Source organism: Toxotes jaculatrix, chromosome 8 (assembly GCF_017976425.1).
Source record: "Toxotes jaculatrix isolate fToxJac2 chromosome 8, fToxJac2.pri, whole genome shotgun sequence".
In the NCBI taxonomy this organism is placed as follows: domain Eukaryota; kingdom Metazoa; phylum Chordata; class Actinopteri; family Toxotidae; genus Toxotes; species Toxotes jaculatrix.
In genome coordinates, this window is record NC_054401.1 from 22,029,018 (window position 1) to 22,049,610 (window position 20,593).

The 20,593-nt window shown below is 42.3% G+C and overlaps 2 protein-coding genes across 2 annotated transcripts in view; both read right to left on the reverse strand.

Moving 5' to 3' along the window:
* Positions 1-11,036: 11,036 nt before the first annotated feature.
* pou3f2b (POU class 3 homeobox 2b) lies at positions 11,037-12,323 on the reverse strand. Its single transcript, XM_041044784.1, has one exon. The coding sequence runs from the start codon at positions 12,321-12,323 to the stop codon at positions 11,037-11,039; it is 1,287 nt and encodes a 428-aa protein (XP_040900718.1).
* A 6,412-nt stretch (positions 12,324-18,735) lies between these two features.
* LOC121186588 (proprotein convertase subtilisin/kexin type 4-like) overlaps positions 18,736-20,593 on the reverse strand; it is a 155,447-nt gene continuing 153,589 nt past the window's right edge. Inside the window, exon 20 of the mRNA XM_041045364.1 lies at positions 18,736-20,190. Within this exon, the coding sequence (XP_040901298.1) occupies positions 19,966-20,190 (225 nt within the window). The 3' untranslated portion in view covers positions 18,736-19,965. The remainder of the gene's footprint in view (positions 20,191-20,593) is intronic.

Consider the following 20,593-nt stretch of genomic DNA (forward strand, 5'->3'; position numbering starts at 1 on the left):
TATAATCAGATAAGAAGATAAGATAAGAAAACCCTTTATTAGTCCCTCAGTGGGGAAATTGCATTTTGCAACAGCAGGGTACAGTAAGTAAATATAAGTAAGAGGTCAATATGGCCGGAACAAGATTAAATAAGCACTATTCCAATAACAGAATAACTAAGAATTAAACTAAGAAAGATATCTGCACTCTGATTTGTCACTGAAGCTGCTCTGCAGAGCTGACAGGACGTCCTACAGGGGGTGGGACTCATGGTCCAGCATAGATGACAGTTTTGCTAGGACCCTTCTGTCCCCGACCTCTCGCACTGACTCCAGAGGACAGCCCAGGACAGAGCTGGACTTCCTGATGACTTTGTCCAGCTTCTTCCTCTCCTTCTCAGTTATGCTGCTGCTCCAGCAGACTACACCGTACATGATGGCTGACGCCACCACAGAGTCATAGAAGGTCCTTAGGAGTGCCCCCTGCACACCAAAAGACCGCAGTCTCCTCAGGAGGTAGAGCCTGCTCTGCCCCTTCCTGTACAGTGCGTCTGTGTTGTTAGTCCAGTCAAGTTTGTGGTTTAGGTGAACACCCAGGTAGTTATAAGAGTCCACTCTTTCAATGTCCATTCCCTGGATGTTCACTGGTGAGGGGGCAGACCGGTGTCTGCGGAAATCCACCACCATCTCCTTGGTCTTCCCTGCGTTGATGAGGAGGTGGTTTGGCCAACACCAGTCCACAAAGTCCTGCGTCACTCCTCTGTACTCTGCCTCATCGTCATCGCTGATCAGGCCGACGATAGCAGAGTCGTCAGAGAACTTGAGCAGGACACAGCCGTCCGTGTTGTGTCTGAAGTCTGCAGTGTAGAGGGTGAAGAGGAAGGGCGCAAGCACCGTGCCCTGAGGAACACCCACACTGCAGGTCAGGGGATCAGACAGACAGTCCCGAGCTCTCACAAACTGGGGCCTGTTTGTGAGGTAGTCCAGGACCCACTCTGCCAGCTGTGAGTCCACTCCAGACTGCACCAGCTTGTCCCTCAGAAGCACAGGCTGAACGGTGTTGAATGCGCTGGAGAAATCAAAGAATAGAATCCTCACAGCACTGCCAGGCTTCTCCAGATGAGTCAGAACACGGTGCAGCAGGAAGATCACAGCGTCCTCCGCTCCGATCCCAGGTCGGTAGGCGAACTGCAGTGGGTCCATCGCTGAGCTCACCTCAGCCCGGAGGTGGCCCAGGACCAATCTCTCCAGTGTCTTCATCAGATGTGATGTGAGAGCCACCGGCCTGAAGCTGCTAGGAACAACAATCTATAATGTGTTATGTATTTTTGCATTACATCTGTGGGTAAGTGGTGATGTACATGCTTGTATATGATTTGAAATAGTTCTTAATTGTTGAGAAAGTAGAGAAAGCAAAGGATCTGGACATGTAAAGAGCACACAAACACAGTAAAAATGTGGAAAATGCACCAGAGCTCTGTTGTGCTCCAGCACATAAAACACAGTACATATAAACATATAAGTTCAGAAAAACAGGTAAAAAAAAGACTGCAACCTATCTCTGTTCTGCATAACCAATAGAAACACAGTCAAAATAAGAATATAAGTAAAGGACAAATGGTAAAAAAGGCTGCGCCACAGCTTTCTTGTGCACCAGCTATTTAAAACACAGGGAAAATACAAATTTCATTAAAGAAAAAAAGAGATTAAAAAGGTTGCAACACAGCTGTGTTGTGTATCAGTAATAAACACATAGTAGAAATAAATTAAGTAAAGATAAAAAGGAAAAAAGGGCTATGATGCACACCTGTGTACATCAACAAGCCACAACCATTGTAAAATTGCTTTTAATCACTCAAACATTCTCAACCTCCATGCACAAACTCTAACCAACACTAAGGTGATTTACAAATAACACACTGTCCATCAAACCAAATTTTTTACAGTTTTTTACGTTTTACTCTTAACATGCAACTTTCTTGTAACCACATTACACATGTAGTCACATAAACACAACTCACTCAAAGTACAAGTGTCCATTAAAGTTAACTTTTTCATATATATATCCACAAATACCAGGATATATTTAACCAAGGACATCCTGGTATTCTTAACATATGTGGCTGAAAATAACACCATTGAAATGTATACACAAACTCTATACAACACTAAAGTAATTTTCAAATAACACACTGTCCATTAAACCAAATTACATGTTTGCACAGATAATCAGGATGACCTTCACACTCTCAAATCATTTATATGCTCATATGGTGATACATTCATAGCGCCCCCTGCTGGGAGGGGGCCATGTCTTTTCTGTTGCTGTATACTGCTGTGCTTCTCTGGGGAGAAGAGCAGGAGAGAGGAGAGGACATAGGAGGACTCTTGTGCGTGGCTGCGCTGGCTGCAACTCCTGCAGCTCGCAAGCAGTGCGAGGGCCCGCCCATCGCTGCTTGCAGCTTTAATATACCATTGTCCTTACTTCTCCAGCTTCAGTGAACAGCACACCATCACTGTCAAAACAAATTGTGCTATCGTGTCATGCTAAGGCTTCGTAGTAGACTCCTCTAAGTGTGACTGGGAGAAAAGTAGGGTCGTCTACTGAATCCACAACAGTGCATGAAGCCTTTAGTCAGGATGACTGACTGGATAGCAGTGGTGGAATGATCCTTTATGCCTTAACCCTCTGCTATTTTACAGTCTATTAATACCACAGGGAGAAGTGACATTAGCTTGTCTTCTTAACGGCCTTTTAATGAATTGTTTATGCCTGGTTTAATGATGTATATTGTGGCCCTGTAATGTGCCCTAATGACGGAGAACGAGGCGGCCTCGGCTGAAGTATTAATTTGGACTGCCTCCCCAATGATTATTCCTCAGCCACCAACCACCACCGCTGCTGCCTCTGCTGCTCTGTGTGTGAGTGCAGATGCAAACATGATTCACGGATGCTTTCCACTCTGCGCTACGGCTTGATTTCTTGCTGTCATGCTACTCTATGAGGCTGATATATCCGAGGGGGATCCACAGCAATTAGTTCAGCTTTTTATTTGTCTTTCAGGAGCTTACAGACGTTGCTTGATGAATCTGTGGGGGGAATGTATGGATGGAAATATTGTTCTTGAGTTATAAATCCACCATTAAAATCTAAACAAGGGGAGGGTTAGGGGGCTGTCGAAAGGTTGCCCCATACCTTCCTTCCTTCCTTCCTTCCTTCTCTTTCTCTATCTGCAAACCACATAAATGACACATGAACATACCTTGACAAATATGGCAGCACCTCGCCAGAGTAGTGATAGTCTTATCTTCAGTGAGACACATGTCTGCAGAGTGCTGTGGTCTGCCTCCTCTGAGTCCTCCTCAGGCTGGGACTCGACAGGCCTCAGACCTGCCTGAGGGAGGCCTCACTGTGATACCCCTCATTATGTGGCTTGGCGTTCCTTCTCTAGTTTCCCACCTTAGTCTCCAATAATGAAGACATCCCTGTCAGTCCTCACACTGCTGAGTCTAAAGCTTATTATTTTTGTTTTGTTTTTAAGGATGTGGAGAATGTCAGCACTGAGTTTCTTAAATCCATCCAAATACTATAATCCATAGGTAGGTTTCTGAAGCAGCAGGGATGCAATGCTTCTTTAGCCACATCTAAATCCACGAGGATAACAGTTTTCATTTGTACACACTGTCGAAATGTGATAGTTTGCTGTAATTACTGTAAACAAGTGACACCACAGTTGAGACAAATTTCGTAACCCTGGGCTAATGTTAGTGGTGCAGATCTAGAGCTAGTGTTTCTCAAAATTAAGACCAGATATCTTCTAAAACCTACCGTTTCCTGTTACAGCGAGTCTTTGCCTGTTCTTTCAGTTAAAGGTTGTTTTCTTTGTTAAAGGCAGAGGATATATATCTTCCTGAAATTTGTTCTTAGACCAGAGGTGTTTCAGCCTCTTTGGCTTGTGACCCCTTAAAATGAAGCAAAGTCTTCTCGTGACCCCTCATTTGGTTATGGCCTCAGTGTGGAAGTGAGTAATGGGGTGTTGAGTTAGCGAGTAAGTGACCTGAAATTGGGATTATTTTTTTTCCTGTGAGAAATTTATGGTAGATTAATGTTAAAAAAAATTGGTCATGTTTGATAAAGAACACTGCCTCAGGTGTTACATATGCATTTTAACTTGAAGCAGCACCAAACTGTGAAAACGTTTAATTTTTTTTTTACCTTACTTTTAAGCTCTCCTGATTGGTGTCCATCTAAAGCCTCCTGATCTCTCAGCGGCTGTAAACAGAGACATTCAGAGGCTCCTGGGCCTTCTCAAAGAGGATCTGGCACAGACGGCCTTGCTGAGAGATGCGCATGTTTCACAAACAGGCCGAGCAATTATAGGCTGAATAATTATGTGCTGAAGGGGAGACACGTTTCGCCCCACTGATCAGCAAAGTTCATGTGAAGTTATAATTAAACAATAACTCGTTTACAAATGAACGCACACACGCATTTGTGTACTTAAGTGTGCAAAGTGTAATTAGCTGTGATGCATCTGAGTGAGATTGAAGAACAACAATGTCAAATGGTGGAATTATGTTCAGGTCGTGAGCTTGTATCACTGTTATCTGTGTGCTGGGGGGGGGGGGGGGGGGGAGGAGGAGGAGGAGGAGGAGGAGTGGGGGATGGGTGGTGTGAGCAAAGAGAGAAAGACAGACTGAACGAGTGATTGATACAGAAAGCGGATTCATCTTCACACGATTCAGAGATGGACATGATGTTTGACAGGGAAACTTTGTACCAAAACATTAGATTAATATCTCTGGGGCGTAAATAAAGTTAGGCACAATAACATTCATTTTCAAAATTAATTAGACCCCAGGAAATCATATTGAAACATTATGTAGTTACACACAATGTTAAATGACACTGTGTGATCACAGTAAGATTAAGTATTAATGTTGTTTCTTGAGGACAGATCGAAATGTATCTGCTTGTTGTTGTGATTACGCTTTAATTTGTCATTTTTTCAACAAGTCAGTGAATCTGCTAATTACAAGCACAGTTTTCATTTAGCGGCAGGGCTAAAAGTGCTGAGTTCGCACTGCTTGCCTTAACCATGTCTTGACACCAGGAAGCACACTGTATGTCCCACTTCATTACCCATCGCTGGAGGCACTGGTCACTGAAAAAAAAAAAAAAAAAAAAGCAGCATTGTTGATCAGCAGCAAGAAAATAAATAGGTTTACTCACAGATGAGGCCTTTTTAGGCTCGATAGGGAGATGAGCAGGAAAGAGTACAGAGTAATCCTGCTAACCTGATAAAAATATGTGTAAAAGACACTTCAAACAGTTCGAGCTGACACCCTGCATGAGGTTGCCAGCTTGCCTGAACAGGCCTTACAGGCTGAGATGTCCTTTCACATTTAGAGGCTGATTTTCATTTGGGCAACTTGCAACAATAGGCACAAATCAGCAAGGCTGAGATATGAAGTTTGGTTTAAAAAAAAAAAAAAATTCTATACAACCAGTGTATGGGTTTAGTGTGATCTTCTTACTCCTGTAACAGCTGTATGTTTATTGATTTAGGGCTGCAAGTATGATTCTTTTCATTATCCATCTATTGATTTTTTAAAAACTTTAAAAACTTTTTTTTAAATTAATTGTTTAATTTATCAGAATGTGACAAAATAGCATTTTTTAAAGGTGACATCTTCAACTGGCTTTCACAGCAGAAATGTTTACTTGTCGTAGTTATTGTAGGAAAAGCACAGGTCTTATTAATAACATTAACTATGGCTCTGTTCTATTCCAGTGTCCCAGTGAGCCATGACAGTGCCACAACCCTGACACTGAAGCAGCTAAATGGAATTCAGGCATCATTGGCTGTGTTATTTACACCTGTGCTTTTCTGACTGTGACATGTCTGAATGTTCTTTGAGGAAAAATTTTACACGCCCTGTAGTTGATTATTTATTGCAACTGTTAATCTTTTAAAATGTTCCATGTTCATATTATATGTGAAATGTTTACTTTCTCAAGTTTTAATCTTCACTGTCCATGAAAACAAATGTGTAATAAAATTAACTGTATTTCATTTTATTTATTAAGGAGAACAATTACTGATTGTTGAACGTCTACTTTTATGTGAGCTAATTTGAATAACTGTCTAGGCAATTGTTCTGTCAAGTAAACCAATAAGTAAACCAGGCCTCCCCTCTTTATTTAACATGTATTAAATCATTACTAAATCTCTCTGCTTCAACTCTCCCAAAGCAGAACTCCATCAGACCACAGACTGTACTCTGACATTACATATTCCCATCATAACTTAATGATTTAGCATAGATTTGAGTATCCTCTTCATTTCTGACCCAGTCCCCACAGACAAGAAAACATCATGACAGCTTGGACTCACCCTCTGGTCGCGCTGGTGTCGCTAGATGGCGCTAGAGCACCGACTATCCCCCCTACATCACTCTCTCCACAGCTCAGTCAGCACCACAACAGTGGAGGTTTGTTCCTCCCTGGGAGCCTAATGGGAAATTTGAAGTCACCTAAATAAAAAGGAAGGTGTAATTAACGCGACGCGCTATTAATTGCATCTGCTAGAGAGCGGATGAAGGGCACGAGGGCGCACTTCTGTTTTGCTTTTTTTTTTTTTTTTTTGATTACTGGGCTCCACAAAAGTCGACTGGAGAGATCAGGGAGAGGGAGCGGGCTTTATTTCAGGGTGTCGTCTCAGGCCAGGCGTCCAAATGGCAGGTCAACCGGCCGCGATGATGGAGGGAGGGACACGTTTTTTATTTCCCCGCTGCAGCATCAGCAGAGCAGCGTGTGAAAACGATGCCGTTACAGTGAGAGACACAGCTTCTGTAGTAAGGAGGGATAACATCAGCTGTGCTGTTCGTCCCCCTTTAGAGGTAAATTAAACTTATCAGAGATGATTGCAAAAACCATCAGGCCCAGTAAGGTCAAATTCACCTCTGGATCAGAAACCATGTTCTCTAATCCTGTTTTTTTTTTTCACAAGAGGAAGGTGTTACGGTTTATGTCACTGTTTGGTTTTGTCTTAAGTGAAAAAAAGGAAAAAAAAGATAAATAAATAAATAACGTCATTAAGTACAGACATGGTTAGATAATCACATGATGTAAAGTCCCCACAGGAAATAATTCATTTCAATAGCCAGTAAGTAGTGTGCTCTGTCTATTCTAGAAATTAAACCTATCTATGAATAAAAAAATAAAAAAAAACGCTTTTTTATGACGAGGTTAATTGGTCATCAATGAGCAATCAGCTATCGATTCCACATTGATCCTGCTCATTTGGCTGATCGTGCTGAGGCGTGTAAATCTGACTTTTAGCTCATCTATAGGCTCATCCTTTCTCACAGGAGCTGGCAGCTTGTGGAGTGAAATGGAGAAGAATCTGATTGCAATTAATATTATTATGACAACCACACAGAGGGCAACACGTTTTCACAATGCTGCAGTTAAAACTGAAGGAAATAGCAACTTTTGTATTTTTGGCTGCCTGTTTCAAAATAAAATGAAGTAGCTCTTGGAAAGAGGCTCATACAAAATATCACACCACACGTTCCTATGGGAATATTGTGGAGAAATTAAATACTATAGGGAATGGGCAAATACCACTAGGGTCACCACTGTCAATATCACTGTGACTGTACAGTACAGTCCCTATAGAAATATTAGAATGGATTTTTTCCTCTAAAGAGTATTTTTCTATCTATTAATCCAGGACTTTCTGTTATGATGACAGCAGCTATACCAGGGACTAAAAAAATAAATAAATAAAATCCAATACGTTTTGTTGAAAAACAGAAAGCAGTTATTTAAATCGCACAGCCCATGATGCGTTCAAAGTCCGGGTTGTTTCATTAACCTTCACTTTGTAGGCCTCCTTTAGCTCAGGTGAGGAGAGATTTACAGCCAAGAAAGATCCAAAACAGTGCAAGTTTTTATCTTTTGAAGGTGAGAAATATGAAAAAAAAACTTTGTCTTTTGCATCTTAAAGCAAGAATACAGAAAAAACAAAACAAACCCTGCAACTCTGTGGATTTTAGGGATTGTAACACATTTTAAAACGCTTATAATCTTTGTTTTAGACGATTTCAGGATGGTTTTTCTTTTTTTTCCCTTTTTTTTAAATTTTCCAGTACTAGTATGCAAGAAAGACCATAGACCAAATGACCATATTGGGGAATGTTCAGCCCTTCTGTGGACCACTATGGGTCTTCGGACCCCACTTTGAGAACCCCTACTTTAACCCTATATGGAAGCTGTGGTTTTCCAGCCAAAGCCAGTCCATTAAAAAGCAGCCTGGGGCAGAAACAACACATCATCGGCTCATAATCTTCCATTCATCAGCCCAGATTTTCTCTCAACCATTAATTCAACCCAAACCAATGGGCTGAAAGCAAGAAACGTATTTTTAACAGCACAGCTGTCAAAGCAGATAGTGAACTCACTGCAGCAGCATTTTGCTTTGCTGAATTCAAAGAGGTGGGAAAAAAAATACATTTAGCCTCGACGTTGGAAAAAAGCTGTTTAATATCAACCCCATTATTTAAAAATGTGCAAGTCCGTTGTTCATGTACCAAGTGATGAAACACCTACAGGCATTTATCACCTCTGCTTTATATTTACCCCAAGTTCATCCAGTGAATATGACATAGCCTATACCCCCCACCCCCCCCCCTCCCAAAAAAAAAAAAAAAAAAAAAAAAAGAAAGACTGGTTTAACAAGCAATTAAACAAAACAACAAGAAAACAGCGTCGGATTGCTACAGGTCTACGTCCCACAACTTGAATTTCCAGTGAATTATGACTTGGATCGATTCCTTAAAGCTACCGAGGAAAGATTTCAATGCCATGATCGTTTCTGCTTGTTGTTTTCTGCAGGGGGAACACAAATCAGGAAGGAAGAAAGAAAAGCTGTTTCCACATGAGAGAGAGAGAAAAAAAACATCCCTGGATATTTGTCTTTGCATAAAACAAAAAGCAAGCTACTGTACGGAGAAAAGATGTATATACATTTAGCTGTGACGGTCCAGGCTGTGGCAACCCCGCTGAAAAATATAAAATATGTCTCCCGTCTTCCCTACAAAACAAAAGCCTTCCCGGTGTCCTTTCATACAGGCCTATATCTCGCACTTTGTGTCATCTGTAAAAACCATCGTAGAATAAATTACAATCTCATTAACAAAATTAAAAAAATAAAATAAAAGGTCTGCGAACAATCCCCTCCCTCCCCCCATAATAAAGCAACTCAGACGAAGATTAACAAAATGGCTGAAATGAAATGCATGGTAACGAGCTGACAAATTCAAATAACTCCTTATGAATAATAATAATAATAATAATAACAATAATAATAATAATAATAATAATAATAATAATTTTGATCATATGCTGCAATTTTTGGGAATGAATTTAAAGGCCTTGTTATTGTTTTTCTTTCTTTTCAAACACAGATGATGGTAATCGCTGCTTTTATCTTTTCTAGGTCTGATTCATTTGTGGACGACAATAATGTTATGGATTAATCTGAATTCAGTCCTTAAAGCGCTATATTTTGATTGGAAACACAATCTGATATAATTTCAGAGCAGATATCAAATGGCAAAACGGGTCTCCCTGGACAATTTAAATAAATGAAATTCATTTCACATGAATTAAAAAATCTTTAGAGTCAAAATAAAATAAAACGCCACAGGAAATTATTAAACCGCAAAGGAGCAGAATTTCGGCAACAAAATGAACGTTCAATAGCACACAAATACAAGGCAGTAGTTGGCTATGGATGAAAACTGGATTTAAAAAAAAAAACTCAACCTGCTTGTTTTTGAAAACATCAATCCCAAAAAAGTGCCCCAGTGAAGAAAGAAAGAAAGAAAGAAAGAAAGAAAGAAAGAAAGAAAGAAGGGATGAAGCCATGACTTTTAAAGTTATACAATATTTACAAAAGTGGATCCAAATGTTCCGTGAGAGTTGATGACATATATTTTTGTAGATATCTATATATCTATAGCCCATCCTGTTGTGGAAAAGTGCCAGATAATCCAGTCAATCGCCACGGAGCCTTTCCTGGAGCTGGGAGACCCTCTGAGGGTTAAAATAATATTATTTAACGCCTGTTTTCTGAAAAATATAACGGACTTTTTGTTCATACTGCTGTTTGACTTATGATAGAGGTCATACACTGTTTATTTACCACATCACTGCACTCAGGCCAATTACTGAAGAGTTCAGCCAGTGAGCTGCACACATGTAGGCTAATAATAATAATAATAATAATAATAATAATAATAATAATAATATGTGTTCATAACTAAATCCTGACCACAGTCCTCACAGAATAAATAAGAGCAGAATGACCTGCAGTTTCCCAGCAGTGTATTTAATGCAGAGCGGCTCTGTGCTGCCTGGCTGACAGATGGGACTCGGGCGATGCTCACCCTCAGCTGGACTCCACTGGACTGGGGCTGCAGCCTTTACTGGCCTCCAGTTTACTCCATTAACGCAGCTCCTTTGACCCCACTGCGCCACCCGCCCACCCATCACTGCTGGACGCACAATTTAGAACTACAAAACTAAACGCCTCTGACTCAGCCTTCCCTTTTACGCACAGGAAAAATGTGTTGAATCTGATATAAAAGTGGCGAATGGAAACCATTCAGCGATGCTTTTCGTCTAAAACCAGGTTACCCTCCTTCCCCCCTCGCTCTTGTTTTTTTCCGTCAAGTATGATTTCAATACACAATAGGGGCTACACCTTGAAACTGCGTCGACTGGAGTCACAGTGCTGGGCATGTATCCTCGGAGAACGCAACACAGGCTTATGTTCCTTTAGCTCTGGGAGAGGAAAAAATGTCTTGTCCTCCCCTCACTCATTTTCCATTTCTCAGATATTCACTGCAGATATTGTGTGAGTACTCACTGCAATCTATTATACATAAAACACCCACTATATCGTTTCATAGTCCAGTGATTTATATATAACCTTGGGGATAAATAAAAAGGATAAACAAGTCCTGGAGGAGCGATCCAGTAGAGTTCATTGGACCGGGGTCTGGACCCCGTGGTGCGGCGGCGTGTCCCCGTACACATCCTCGCTCCCCGGCAGAGCTCCTCCGGGAGGGGTCATGCGTTTCTCCTTCTGTCTCCTGTTACAAAACCAAACCCTCACCACTTCTTTCTCCAGGTGCAGACTGTCCGCCAGGGTGATTATTTCCGACGCTGCCGGTTTAGGGCACTTCAAAAAATGGCTCTCCAAGGCTCCCTTTACGCTTACCTCGATTGAAGTCCGTTTTTTCCTTTTCCTCCCCTGCGCCGCGATTTTGTCCAGGCTGGTCGGGCTGCCCGAGGTGGAGTCCGCCTCCTCCAGCCACTTGTTCAACAGAGGCTTCAGCTTGCACATGTTTTTGAAGCTGAGCTGCAGGGCCTCAAACCTGCATATGGTGGTTTGGGAAAACACATTTCCGTACAGTGTCCCCAGGGCGAGTCCCACGTCCGCCTGCGTGAAGCCCAGCTTGATCCTCCGCTGTTTGAACTGCTTGGCGAACTGCTCCAGGTCGTCCGAGGTCGGCGTATCCTCGTCCGAGTGGTCGTGGTGGCTCTGCGGCCGGTGCTGGTGCTGATGCTGGGACGGAGGGTGCCCGTGTTCACTGAGGTGCGGGCTGTGGTGGTCTTCATGACTGTCTCTTAGGTTGTGGTGGTGCATTCCCTGCCCGCTGCTCGGGATCAGCCCGTTCACGCTGAAGCCCGGCTGGGAGTAAATAAGGCTTTGGCCGTTCGTCGTCGCCATGCTTGGTATGTGCGCCGTGGTAGTGGTTCTCCACGCCCGGCCGTCGTGGTGGTTCCCGTGCGTCTGGTGCACCAGGTGGGGCGGTCGCGACTGGTGCTGCAGGTTGCTGCTGGAGTTGTGCATCTCGTCCCGGGAGCCCTGCACCGCGGGTTTGATGTCCTGCTCTGCGCCGAGCGGGCTGGAGGACCACGGGGCTCCCTCTCCGTGGGACAGCGCCGTGATCCACTGGTGTGCGTGGCTGAGCGTGTGGCTGTTGCTCTGCAGCGGGTAGTCGCTCTGCAACAGGCTCTGTGCGTCCCGGTACGCCGTGGCTTGCTGCATGCTGCCGGGCTCCGAGTGCACGATGGATGCGCTGGAGGTGAGGATGTTGTAGTGGTTAGACGCTGCGGTCGCCATGACTCTCGGAGCCGGACTGGTCGCTCTTATTAAAGGAACCTCGCATTTGACAGATCCTCTCCTGCCCACAGGCGGCTCCCAGGCGCTCTGCCAAGTGTACTGCGAGGCGCACCTGGGCTCCGCCCCGCCCCCGCCGCTCATTGGGCGTCAAAAGATGATGGACGTGGTTACCAAGGACAACGGCGCAACGATTGGCTGCGGGGAAGTCTCAACAAACACTACTCTCTTTGTTGGAGAGGTGCGAGTTGAGGCTCCCGTGGAAGCGGAGAGCCGGAGTGCAGCATGGGGAGACGGAGCACCGGGATCAGCAGTGCAACTGTAAGATACAGTTGATTTACTTTGATAATCATGCTCTATCAAGACTCAGACTGTAGGTAGTCTAGTTCCAGGAGATCAGGATTTCCTCTGTTGGAAAGATTAATACAGAAGCTGTGGTGTGCACGACGTCTAAATGTTTATTTAACTTTAAATTCTGCTGTGAATTGTTGACTGTTATTATGCGCACGTTGGTGATATTACATGCTGTTATTGGAAACGTGCCCGCAACATCCTGATATGATTAGACAATGTCAACTCTGTCATTGCTGCAAAAAGATTTCAGATTACACAGAAGGATATTCATGTGATCTGCATACGCACAATATAACAGGTCACATACTTGGACCTATCTGACAGAAAACGACAAACGAGTGTTTTGAGGAGTCCTGCAGTGTCGCAACATTTCTGCTAAAACGTTGTAGGTGTATGCATATTAATCCGAGTCTGTTGTTTGTGCAGGGTTTTGTGTGTATGAAACAAATTACAGATACATTTTGTTTTTATTTCTGAATCCTTAGATAGTCAGTCAGTCATTACTTTAACATAAATTAAACCTTCATATTTTTAAGCCAATGTGTTTGTGAAATAAAATAACAAAATCATTTGAAAAATCTAATTTATTCAAACCGGTTTTAAAACAGTCGTGCTGAAATAACGGCAGATAAAACACAGACTGTGCTGTAAGATTCTCTATGTTTTTGAGATGTAAGACATGCGATGCATTGTAGGAGGAATAAAACCACGTATATTTTGTTTTCTAAATAGAAATACGTGATAAAGGAAAACGCTCAGTCGCGTTTCAATCACACTGATTTTATGGGAAAGTCTCTTGTAATAAAACGTCAATAAACTGGATGAAATTGTAGGCTAGGTCAAATGGGAAAGTGTTAGACCTCATTTGTTGACATGCAGCCTCCTCCTCCTGTTTGGACCTGATCTGTCTTTAGAACATACAGGTTAAAGTTTTACAGTTGGTTTAAATGGAGCAATTTATCATTTGAAAAACTGACACTGACAGAAGGCGTCAGTGTATAAAGTCTGTTATTTTCCTGGTGTGTATGGATCTCAATCTGGCTGCTAAAGCCAGAATGATCTGCACTTTCTCAAACACCAATGAAAGCTTGTAAAAATGTAGATTAGTTTTTTTTTTTTTTTTTCCACTCAAGTGTTGTAAATGTAGACATCTTTCACACATCTGGACTTAAAAACTTTTAACAGCCCATAAAGTAAGCAAATCAACTTTTGTGTCCAACTAGGCTGTAAAGTAAATTTTACAAGTCCATCTCAGGAGGAGTGGCTACACACAGAAAAAGGAGGGTCCCTGGACTGAAGCTGAGCTTCTATATCATGAATGACTTAGAAGATTCATTGATTTTTTTTTTTTTTAAACACAAAAATAAGCTATCTACTTCTCCAAATGTTCCTTCAACAAATGTAGTTTGAAGGGTTTTGTGTGCTCCTAAATGGCTGTTTACAGCACTGTAAAGAATCTATGTGGGACCATTAGAGCGTGGTGCCACAGTGCTGAGAGCCTCCCAGGATTCCTTACATCACCCAGAGATTTAGAAATGATTTTCTGCTCTTATATACAACTATTTTAGAGTTAATAGTGTGTGAAAACTTCACTGGCTGCTCATCATCCACTAAAGTGAGGACAGACAGAAGTGAAGAGGAGGATTAAGTCTAGACTCAGGCCTCTAGTCCAGGGTAGGGAGGGCAGGTTTCTATCCCATCCCAGCTGTCGTCCCCACGGTGTCAGCTTCAGGGACCAGGACTTTGTCCAGAGAGGGGACATTCCTGGCCGACTGCTGCTGGTTGCCATAGGGAGAGGTAAATGAAACAACAGCAGTCGCGTCGCTGCTGCCCCACCACCCCCACCCCACCCCGTTCCTGGACTATCTAAAGGCCTCTATTTAGAGAGGCTCTCTGCTGTGGGGACAAAGCCTTCGTAGGGATAAAGGAGGGAGGAGTAAAGAGCACAGGGCCCTGAGAGGGAGAAAGGACTAGAAAAACTGAAAAAGATGAGAGAGATTATGCCCGTCCTCAAAGCTGCTCCTCACACTCCAGTGAGATAAAGCAAAATGTGTGAAAAAAAAATTACAAACAAAACTTCAAATGCATATTTCTGCATGTAACAGAAGTATGTTTCAACTTTCTAACTTCTGAAGCAAACCCTTAATTCCGAATATTAGAAGGCATTAATAATTCCTACTGTATATATGCAATTAAAAGGCACTTTTAGTTAGTCTAAAGCCCATAACAATTCAATCCACCAGAAATAAAGTAATACATACTGCCCACAAATTAAACCTATAAATCAATGCAGACAGTTCTTCAATATCCACAATTTATAACTTCTAAACTATGCAAATCACTGAAACTGTAATTAAACATTTTCTTTAATAACGTGGACCTCAGAGTAAAATTAAAAGGCAATAAAAAAAGCTGTTATTAAAGAAATATTTTCACCCAAAATATTCAAACTGTGCAGTGAAAACAGAAAAGTCGACATAGTGAATATGCACGCTCACAAATCATTCTCAGCAGCGTTAATTTATTCTAGAAGTTCACGCGAGGACACATGTCATGTGAAGAGACTGAGGTCTGTGAACAATACAGTGGCACGTAACAAAGGGCAAAGTGCTAATTATAAAATGTTCCTGGGATTTAGATTTCACAACCTGATTTAAGGTACAGCTTTTCTGTTTGTCCTGATGCTGCCTCAGAGGCCACAGATGTTGCTCACACAGACCAATAAAATATCTGAATAAAATGTAGGTCTCTTATAGTAAATAAATGCCCATCAAACTGTATATTAAATGCATAGTTTGTTACATTCATCCTTTAAAGGCACATTGTGTATCCAAACATATTTTTTTCCCCCAAAACATACCAAAATGTTAAATAAAAGATATTACTATAATTTGTGATTAACAGGGATGTATAACAATAGTTAACTGTAGTAATTATAAGTCAGTAATGTTTTCTGATGTTGTTGGTTTGTTTACATTAATAAAATGTGCAAACAGTAAAATAAACCAGGCCTATAGAATCAGTTGAGACTCACACAAAATGCTCATATTCCATGTATAACTCCAGCTCTTCAATTAAGTGTTACTGATTGGGCCTTTAATGGATCTCATTTCATAGGCTAATAATCCTTTATGGATGTGAATCCAGCTGCACTGACAGCACATGAAGCCGCCAGGATTTAAAGTCATACGAGGAAAAGTTTCCAGGCACGGTTCAGTAATTCATTCTGGTAATATTGAACATTATTGTGGCGTAACATTGAAATCGGCCAAATCAAAAGAACATTGTGGTAATTAGGCTGTAATTCAAGGAATTACCACATCGCCACACAGGCTTAAATAGTCGTGTTGGGAGAAACGCAAAGCACATTATTTTAATGGTGTAATATGCAAACTATGGCTCGTTTCAATTACATGGCTTAACAATGCATAAATGATGCGAGCCTTGTTATTTGGACTGCAGGGTCCTCAGTTATTCAGTCACTGAGAGGGGCCAGTGTTAGGGGCCATGCTGCCTCCTCTTCTACTGTAACAACCCAGTGCCGAGCACTGAGGGGCCGCTGCCAAACTATATTTAAGGGAATAAAAATGAACAGCAGAGAATGTAAGCGTTAAATTAACAGTAGGATAATTATATGACCCGTGTGCTGTAAAGATTCAATTTCTAACGCTCTAATTAGGCGACTGTCTCCCCATACATCAGCTCACATCCCTCTGCCAATTTCTCACCAGAAAGCGTCCTGTGAGCGGAAATAATTAGATTTTATTAAGACACGGCTCGTGTAATAAAGAAAATCAAAGGAGGGGATGGTTAAATTTGATATGTTTTTAAAATTGTTGAATGGTCCACACACACAGTCCACTGAGTCCCATTTAAAGGCAATGACAGTTTGATCCAGACTGGAGGAGAGAGACTGGGATCTGTCTCTGTGACTATATTAACCCATATAATGAAGCGTCCACTGTAGAGGGAAGATACAGTAACTTGTGGTCTCAATCCCTTAACAGGGTTTTTTTTCCAAAGACTGCTGGAAAATGGGAAATGTGTTTTGCTTATAGTTTGTTGACTTGGATGTTTGATCTTCAGTGTGAGTTTTACACTGAAAGGTTGTTTCCACATTTGTCTCCTGAAGAGGGAAAGTTTCTCTGTGCTCACCTTAAACCTCAGTATGAGACGTGTGTGTGTGAACAGGATTTTGTAACACCACAACTAGTTTGGAGCCAATCACGGTCTGATACACAACTTTACATAACCATGATGTGAAAACTAGAGTCTCCAGTGCACATACGCTGAGAATGGACTCGTGAAGTGAAGTAGGATCTTGTGCTGAGATGTTGAAGTGTTTGCATATTCATATTGTTCAGTGAGGGAGAAGGTTTAGGTGATTTCAAGAATTTTTAACAGTGTAAGCGAACTTTTTGTCTGGAGGAACCAAATTATTATTCCAAGCTGAGGATTTTAAAACATGTCTGGGCTATTACTATAAGATATAAAATCCAAATAAGTACATTTTTTTTAAAGTAAGATCTTTAAAACGTTGTCCTTACTGCCACAAAGACACAAAACATCCCTGCTGGAGCATTATGGGTGTATTACAGTCTCACCTTCAGGGAGCAATCCTCACTAAATGGATAACTCTTTGTTTTGCATCTACCACATGGATTATAGATGAGCAGATACAAAACCAAAAACCCCAAGCAGTGAAAAGAAAAATAAAACTGTATCTTCAGAATATATCCTGTGTTTCTGAAAGGCAACTTGCTTTGTTACTGCAGACCCGTGAATATATATAGTAAAAGGCAAAGCAGTCAATATTTTTTCATCAAGCACAGATCATTTCTTGCAAGCTAACAGCAGAGATGTCATGTTGTCGAGGTTTTATTTCAGATTAGCTGTTCAGATATCAAAAATCCCTGCTAAGGCCCGTTTCAAGTCTTACATAACGAGAGCCTACCCACGCCTTTCATCCTTACTGTAATTGTTGTGTGCATCAAAGAGAGGGGAGATTGACAGGCTGTATGGGAGGATTAATACAGTGGGTGAGTGACGACATACCGAGGGGAGGGAGGGTGGAACAAGAGCGCGAGAGGAGAGAGAGTAAGATATGGGGTGAGAAGGAGGAGAATGAGAGAAAAGTAGGAGAGGACAAAAAGTGGGGAGAGAGTTAACGAGAGGGAGAGCATTAATTGTGTGCATTGTGCCGGGGCTCTTTTGCTGAGTGTGGATGTCGAGGTGCGGGCTCTAACCCCTCCAGCAGCCCGCCGTGATCTGAGCCAGCTCTCAGACTGCTGTATTCCAATGCAATTAGGCCACTCAAAGGCCTGCTTAAAGCTGCACCCCCACCACACACACACACACCCACACACACTCAGATAGCAACAGCCCCTGTGGGTCCCCTCCATTGTAGCAGGGAGGTGTATTCTGTCCCTCTTTGAGGCCCTGGATGAAGAGACCACCCCGGGGAGCAGAAAAAAGGGAGGATTACCTCTCTTTCTGTCCCTTTCCCTCTGTCTTTCTCTCTTTCTGTCTCTTTATCTCTCTCCCTCTCTCTCTTTCTGCTTTCACCTCTAAAGTCCATGAGCTCAGGCAGGAACAGAGCACAGCTTTGGTTAACTCCCCCAACGAGACACAACTTGGAGTTTTTGCAGGAGGAAACAGAAGAAGAAGAAGAAGAAGAAGAAGAAGAAGAAGAGCAATGAGGCCTTTCTGTGATAGATGTCATTGTGGGACTGCTTTAGCAATATCACTTTCTTTCTCCTCTTTCATTATTCATACAGTCATATATTTCAACAAGTGGCGTGGGGCGCGTAGCTCACTAGCTCGTCTCTGTTGGCAGCAGTGCAGCAGCCTCGGTGAGTCAGTCCCCTCTGTGTGCTGTATTAAGAGAAAGCTCTTCATGATAGCAGAGTTCTCTTGGCTGGGTTTCAGCGTGTCTCATTCCCCAGAAAGCATTTAAAGCAGATTACCAACCTAACGCTACACCTCCCCAATAAGAGAAGAGAGAGAGAAAAAAAAAACTGGCACATTATCACCTGCAATACTACTTAATGGCATCAACAGATTAACGAGGTAATCCACACAATGAGGTCTTTGATTCGTGTGGTTTGGCAGGCAATAACGCCAGGCATAATGCACACTGTTATTTCAGACCGTCCCAGCACAAGAAAACCTGGCAGAGGCAGTTGCCTTTTTTTTTTTTGTCTTTCCGTCAGATGAGCTTTTGAAGATTTTTAACTTGTGCATCTGGTGCGTTTGCCTGTTTCCTTGTCAGAGACATAACCTGGTGGCTGCTCCTGTGGCACATGTGAAGGGAGAAGGAGAGGAATCACAAGCTTTCTGAAGGCTGTTTAAACAGCAGGGCTGAGGAGTTCTCCCTCCCCATTTTTCTGAATAAGGATGTGTGTAGTATAGGCTAAGTGTGAGTGTGTGTGTGTGACAGATCCCATCGCTCATGTGCGGCTCGATTAGCCCCACGTGCCTCGTTCGTCAGACGTGGAGGCAGAGCAGATGGCAGGAGACGCACCATGTTACCATGCTGCGGCACTATGTAACGCTGCTCTAATTGAAACATCAATAGTGCCCTGTCAATACACTACTGCTACTTTACAAAACGTCACTACCTACAGACCTGCACTTGACTGGGAAAAAGGCGCCATTACTCTCACATCTTTGTTTCACACTGAGGTGAACTGCTAAAAAGTTTCCGGCCGATTTCAAGATGGTAACACAGCAACGTTTTCCAACAGGGTTTGTAGTAATGCTTTCTGGGGTTTTTAATATCCTAAATATCCTAATTCCTGTGAAACACCTCACTTGGTTTCTGTTTGTATACAGTGTTGTGGTGGTAAAGCAAGCATGCGGAAAAAAAAGGGAGAGAATTTCCTCTGTAGCATCTCCGCCGTGGCACATTTTTAATGAATTGATAAAAAGTTGAGGGAGCTCACATGGCTGTGATCGGTAATTCAACGTTATCGGAAATTCAGTGGAGAACAGAGAGAAATTAGGCGGCTAGAAATTAATTTGTTATTTGTCCAACCCAATGAGGAGTGACACAGCCCCTTTAATAAATGGGTAATCCATTTCTTATTGCACTGAGCTGAATTCACCCTTCACTGAAGTGGAAAAAGACAAACATATCTTTCACTAACCTTTGCAACTTCTGGAGGCAAACGAAGAGTGGAGATGAGCGCTGAGACCTGCTCCTGGGACTATTTGTTTTTCAGGAAGGATTTATATGTTTGTGTGTGTTCCTGTGGGCGGGAGAGGAATTGAGTTTTAAAGCCAAAGTTAGGAATCTACAATAAATGATCCCTGCTGACACTGAGGCCACACAGTCGAAATACAGTACATGGAATTGATTCATGATCAGTTGGCATGCTGCACTGTGGAACACAACAGTCTTTATTTAACCATTGGTTCATATTTGTTTCCTTCACTTCCCTGCCCACTGCCCCGTCCCTTCCCCTTTATTTCTGCTCACAGTTCTTCCGCCTCCTGGATCTGAGGAGTCTGACTGCTGCACCTCCAGTGTGACGACATCCTGCGATGGTAAGGACCTGATCTCTCTGCTCACATCTTCTGTGATGGTCTTTGTCTCATGAAGTTCCTCCACAGCAGTGCGTCTCGTGGCAGACCTCTGCACATTTGTCTGATGTAACTGTAGGACACGAAATGAGTGATGAGTGCACGACACGAGGAAACTTAATCTACACCGACCGATATGAGGAGCACACAGGCTGCATAAAACAATTATTTTCAGTGTCAGATAATCTGCTGATTATTTTCTCAATTAATTGTTTAATCGATTCATCTATAAAATGTCAGAAAATAATGAATGAATCTTTTCCTAATGCCCAAAGTGACATCTTCAAATTGCCTTCTCTGTCTGACCAGAGCCCAGAGAGACTCTGTTTGCTAGCACATAGTAAAATGAAATCCAGCAAATCCTTACAACTGAGATGCTGGAACCAAGGAATATTGGTTATGTTGGCAAGAAAAAAAAAGATTAAAATATTCCAACGATTAATTCATAATCAAAATGGTTGTTTTCACGCATTTCA